At 64.5% G+C, this 6,000-nt stretch overlaps 1 protein-coding gene across 2 annotated transcripts; it reads left to right on the plus strand.

Moving 5' to 3' along the window:
• Positions 1 to 3,206: 3,206 nt before the first annotated feature.
• Positions 3,207 to 5,145, plus strand: APLN (apelin). 2 transcript variants are annotated; one of them, XM_053955804.1, is made up of 3 exons: positions 3,207 to 3,364; positions 4,147 to 4,318; positions 4,412 to 5,145. In XM_053955804.1, exons 1-2 carry the CDS (start codon positions 3,289 to 3,291, stop codon positions 4,311 to 4,313), a joined length of 243 nt encoding a protein of 80 aa, XP_053811779.1. In that variant the 5' UTR covers positions 3,207 to 3,288; the 3' UTR covers positions 4,314 to 4,318; positions 4,412 to 5,145. The 2 variants fall into 2 exon arrangements, with proteins under 2 accessions (XP_053811779.1, XP_053811778.1); XM_053955803.1 differs by lacking the exon at positions 3,207 to 3,364 and having other exon boundaries at positions 4,026 to 4,318.
• The last annotated feature ends 855 nt before the right edge of the window (positions 5,146 to 6,000 follow it).

A 6,000-nucleotide genomic window follows, 5' to 3' on the forward strand; every position in this document is an offset into this window, starting at 1 on the left:
GGGCAGCCACAGCTGCTTTGAGCACCCTGTGCCAGGGACTCCCCACCCTCATAAGGAAGATTTTCCTCCCTCTATCTAACCACACCAACTCTCTTTAATTTAAAACCACCCTACCTTGATCTGTTGCAATGGGCCCTGCCAAAACGTTTGTGCCCACAGATTCACATCCCCACCCTCCCAGGCTTCCCAGCAGGATCACTGCTCATCACAGCCCATGAAGATCTTTGGGATATGCCTCCCTCTTCCTGGGCCTGGGGTCCCTGCACCCCAGCTCTCACAGGCTCGGCTCAAGGCCAGACAAAACTGGATCTGTGCGGGGACCACAAACCCTCCAAGCTGCTTCCTCTTCCCAGTGGCACTTCATGGCCTGTTGTGGGCACACAGGTATTTACCCACCTGTCCTTGCAGTGACTGTCTGGCTGCGTCACTGTTCCGACTGTCCAGCTGTGTCCCCTCAGGGACTGTCCGGCTGTGTCCCCACACTGTCTGGTGTATCCAGCAGTGTCACCACTCCACCCGCCGTGACACCGCTCTGACTGTCCAGCTGTGGCACTGGGACCCTGCTCACCACGAGGTGGCACCAGGACTGCGCCGTGGAGCTGCAGACCCTTGTCCCGTGTCCCACTGTCCTGTGTCCTGTCCCTAACCAACCTGCAGCTCCGGCAGCGGCAGAGCCGGGGGTACCCCTGGCCACCCGCTCCCTCCGTCTGAGCCCTGGAACGCTCATGTCACGAATGCTCTCGGGCTGCCTGTGCCTGGCATCACCCGCTGCTCCCCACTCTGTGAGAGGAACCCAGGAAGGGGCACGGCAGGGTCCCCATCAGGGGCAAGACAGGGACGGGTGGCAGAGGGACTCCAAAGCTTCTGTGATTGTTACGCAGTTTCCCAAGGATGCAATGCGGTGCCATGGGGACAGTCAGGCAGCACTTTGCTGCCATCCTGCTCCTTAGTGACACGCGTTAATGGTGCTTCGTCCTCCCTGCTGGGGGCTGCACTCCTCACCCCACGGCTGCACTCCACTCCCGGGGGGTCCACACGGCGAGGGGGGTCCCCACCCCCTTTATTCCTACCCTCTGAGCTCCACCCTGCAGTGCCCTCACACCCAGTGCCATCCGTGGTGCCATCACCCTCAGTGGAAGCCTCCTCCTCACCCAGCACGGGGGTGACACGGGCCATCCCCGGGGACCCTAGGGCCACGTGTCGCTCCGACCAGCGTCAACCGGACGAAGCTCCTTGGCCGCCGTGCGTCCGGTGGGGCCCGTCCCTCCCACGGGAGGTTTCCTCGAAGACGAGCCGGAGGAAGGCTTTGGGGGGACATCCTCCCTTTGTGGGCTATTGTTGGCCTTCCGTCACCTGCAGAGGCCGCGGGGTGACTCAGGCTAGGGAGACGCGCCTGGCAAACAGGACGCGGGGAGGGTGTGCGGGCGCAGGAATGCGGAAGCTGGTGGTGGCACCGGGATGCTGCCAGGATTCCTGAGGGTGCCCTGGCAGGCAGGGTGTGCCCAGTGATGCCTGCCCAGGGATGGGCTGGGGTGTCCTCCCTGCACCACAGAGCTCGGCAGCCGGGCTGCAGGGATGAGGCTGCAGCTCCTGCTCCCCCTGAAGAAGCACCCCCACTTTGGGGGTGCACAGCACTGGTGGGGCATGCTGACCCCACATTGTGCCAGAAGTGGGGGCTGCAGGAGAACCTGTTTGGGGTGAGAGGCTGCAGCCAACAGGGCTGGAACAGGTTCAGGGGATGTGGCCCTCCCATGGTACCACAGACATGTGTGGGGCCGTGCACATGGTACCCCCACACCTGGTACAGCCCTTCCTCAGATCCCCCCACTCCTCTTGTAGCTCCTCCTAGAGATCCCCTCACACCCAATACAGTCACCAGCCCCTCCTAGAGCACCTCTCTCTACCCATGCCCCCATACAACTCCTCCTGCAGTCCCCCCATATGCTCCTCTTTGCCCCCACACCCTGGCAGGGGCACCCCCCTCACCCCGCTGGCAGGGGCTCTCTCGGGGTGCAGCTGTAGTTGTCATCCACCTTTCTGAGAGTTCATCACACCCACCTTTGTGGAGGCTCACCCTAGCCAGGTGCCCCCAAAGCTACTGCAGCACTGCCTCCTCAACTGGGCAGGGAGGGAAAATACAAGGAAAAGATCAAGATAAGATCAGTACATCACCAGGTACAGGCATGCGTCAAACAGACTCAGTTTGGGGAAATTAATGGAATTTCATAAAATCATGGAATAATGGAATGGTTTGGGTTGGCAGAGACCTTAAAGCCCGTCTTGTTCCAAGCTCCTGCCATGGGCAGGGACACCTTCCACTATCCCAGGCTGCTCAAAGTCCTGTCCAACATGGCCTTGGACACTGCCAGGGATCTAGGGGCAGCCACAACTGCTCTGGGCACCCTGTGCCGGGGCCTCACCCACTCACAGCCATGAATTTCTTCCTAATATCTGATCTAAATCTCCCCTTTTATGTATTTATCACCAATTAAATCAGAGCAGAGTAATGAGAAAAAACCCCAAACCTTAACCCCTTTTCCCACCTCTCCCTTCCTCCTGGGCCCAAAGTCATTCCCGATTTCTCTCCCTTCTCCCCTCTGCAGTGGGGACTGTGGGCAGTTCCGCACACACCGACCCCTCTGCAGACACTGCCTGGCTGGGGGTTGGAGGGGACAGTGGGCGGGCAGGACAGGCCTCTGCCCCCTTGGGTGCTGGGGGAAGGGGGGCACTGGGAGGGGTTGCATGAGCCAGGTGAAGTGGAGGGTCCCAGAACCTGAGGATCAGGCTGGGAGGGGGAGTCCCAGGACTAGGGTGGAAGGGGACATGCTGGATCCAGGCTGTTGCAGGGGTCCCATGCCAAGCTGGCCACTGTGTTAGGGTCTGGGGGCCATTCTGGGTGTGGGGGTCCCAGCACCATCCGGGGTAGGGAGTCCTGGTCCAGGCTGGGCACAGAGGCCGGGGCTAGGCTGGGAGCCGGTCCCAGATTCGGCCTGGATGGTGGTCCCTGCACAAGCTGGGGTGGTCTCAGAGCACTGGAGACGCGATGAAGGGACTGTGGGCGGGGAATCCCCCGGAGGATGCGCTGGGAGAGGATCAGACGGCAAACCGGGATCGGGGGAAACCCGCGGAGGTGCCCGGGCGGCGGAGCGGGGCGGGGCGGAGGGCGGACACGGCCCCCCCATCCCGGGGGCCAGATGACGGGAGGCGGCGGGGCCGGGCCGGGCTCTCACCGCCTACAAATGCGGCTCCCCCGGCGGCCGCCCCCGCCGCCCCCCGCCGCCCCCCGCCATGGCCTCCCCGCGCCGGCTCCTGGCCCCGCTGCTGCTGCTGCTGCTGCTGCTCGGGCTCATCCTGGCCGCCCCCGGTGAGAGCGGAACACCCGCGGGGACCCCACGCCGGCAGCGGGGGATGAAGGGAGGGAGTGAGGAAAGAGGGGGCCGCGGGGACCGCGGGGACCGCGCCGGGGTGACCGCGGGTTGGGGGTCGCCGGGATCCGCTGCCGCTGGACTGGTGAAAGACAAAGCGCTTTCTTTGGAGCCAAACCCCCCCCCCCGGGCCCCGTGCAGAGCGGGAGCGTCCGGAGCCGCGGTGACAGTCCCGGGCATCGCCGGGTCCTGCAACTGGACCCACGCGGGGCACAGCCCCAGCCCCGGCTGCCGACCGACCCCGCGGGGGTTCTGAGACAGGAGCTGGGACCAAAACATCCCCGCCAGGCACCCAGGGGAGCAGGACCCAGTGCTCAGGGAGCAGAGCATCCCGGCCAGGGGCTCCAGGGTCCCGGGGGAATGGGACCACTGCTGGGAGCACCGGCACCAGGCACGACGGGGAGGCAGGAACTGGCTCAGGGTGAAGGGCTGAGGGTCTCGGTGGCTCAGAGAAGGGGGTGGCTGTGGGGAGGGCTGGTCCCGAGAGCAGAGGCTGAGCAGCCCCATGCCCGGTGGTGCGGTTGGTGGCCGTGGCCCACGAGATGGCCGTGCTTGGCACAGGTGGCCGGGCCGCGCTGGCACAGGAAGCACTTGGCAGTGATGAGTCTTGTTGGGGACAATCCAGGAAAGCGGCCGGCCCGGGGCCAGGCAACCCCACGGTACTGCCGTCCCTGTCCTGCGTGGGGGGACACGTGGCTAACGCTGTTCCTGATCTCCTCAGGGCCACTGGGGAAGTCGCCGGACGGGAAGGATGCCCAGGATGGCCTCACCCGAAGGCTGGTGCGGCCGCGGGGTGCACGCCGCGGGACCGGCCAGCGGCTCGGGGGCTGGCGGAGGTCCCGGCGGCCCCGGCCGCGGCTCTCCCATAAGGGCCCCATGCCATTCTGAGCCAGGTGAGATGCAGTGGGGCACGGGGGATGCGGGGAAACGTGTGACGGTGCCATGAGGGAACAAGTCATATGTACTTGGGCTTGCTCTCGTTGCAGGGTTGCCACCAGCCTTCCACGGACACGGCTTCCATTGCTCGCGCCGCGTTCTTGCCCGATCTGCTCATCCTCCGGCCCTCCTGAGCCTGAGGTCCCCTCTGTAAGCCCTCAGCTCGCCCCACCTGCTCCCGGTGGTTGCCCCTGCTGGCCCCGGTGCCATGTCTGGCACTGCGGTTGCATTCTGCCCCTCCTCACTGCCTCGCAGGGCCGGCTGGATGGGGGTTGCCTGCAGAGGGGCCAGGATAGCTACAATGCCCTGTCCCGGTGGGCATGGGACTGGCTCGGGCATCGGCCCGCTGGGACCACGGGCTTTGTGCACAGCACTTTGTCAGGCAGAGCAGCTTCTCCTCAGGGGTCTGTGCGCTCCCTCAGGGTCCTGCCCCAGCCGTGTCTGTCACCCCCACGCCAGGGGGGAGCACACAGCTTTTCCTGGGTCTATTTATTCCCATGGTGCTCATCCCATACCCTGGGTGAGTTGTCCTCCCTTTCCCACTGGCAGACCCACCTCGTGGTGGAGTGGGGTGCCCACCCAGGACACACTGTGGGGCCCTGGGCCCCTCTGCTTCATGCCATGGGACAGTAGGAATGGGGGGACACTGGGGTCTCTCTCAAGCTCTGCCGTACTCCAAAGGAGAGGCCCTGACTCTGAGCTGGGCCCTGCTGATTGTCTCCTGTGTCTGTAAAGATTTATTCCATGTAAATACATCTTTATAATAAAGAATTATGATTATTAACTCAGAAAATGCTGATTTCTGGAAGGGCAGGTAGGGGTTGCTCTCCTGCTGGTGGGGAGGGATCTCAGGTGCCTCCACTGCCTCTGGGTCATGGCTGGGGCCATGGCAGCCCCTTTCCCAGCCCATTGCTGGCAGAGAAGGTGCTCAGCAAGGAATGAAGCTGTGCACTAAGCCTGTGGAATTGGCAAGGAGGGTGGGAAAACACAGGTCAGAGGGGCTGGGAGATGGAGGAGGGGATGCTGGAAGGGCACAGGGATGCTGGTCCTCTTGGGCATCCCTGTCCCTTGTGTTCAGACACTGCTATCCCTGGCATCCCTGTTTCTGGTGTCCCTGTCCCTGGTATCCCTGGCATTCCTCCCCTACGTGTTCCCACCCTATGGGGCTGGATGCGAGCAGGACCCATATGGGGGGCAGGGGGGGTCAAGGCTCAGGGGACTGAGGGTCCCAGTAGGACCCTGCAGGTGGGGAGGAGGAGCTGAGCCCTGCAAAGGGATGGGACCCCATGGGACAGGACCCCCCCAGCCGTGGCTGGGAAGCTGGGAGAGGGGGTGCCCATGCGAGGCCTCCAAACCCCTCACTGTTTGCAGGGGGCTGCCCACATCCTGGGCGCGGGGCTGTGGGCAGGGGTCAGCAGTGCCGGCGGGGAGGGGGTTAAGGGGCTGTGGAGGAGCGGAAGGGCTGCAGCTGCGGGCTGGGAGCGGAGCTGGGGAAGCGCCGGGACCCAGCTGGCCTCCATTAGCTCATCCGCTGGGACCAGGAGGGATGCACTGCCCGGCCCCGCGCCAGCGCTCCGGCCGCGCTGCCACCGCGCGATCCACCAGCCCCGCCACCCGCGGGGGCCCTGTGAGCCACTGC

This window comes from Vidua chalybeata, chromosome 14 (assembly GCF_026979565.1).
Source record: "Vidua chalybeata isolate OUT-0048 chromosome 14, bVidCha1 merged haplotype, whole genome shotgun sequence".
Taxonomy (NCBI): Eukaryota; Metazoa; Chordata; class Aves; order Passeriformes; family Viduidae; genus Vidua; species Vidua chalybeata.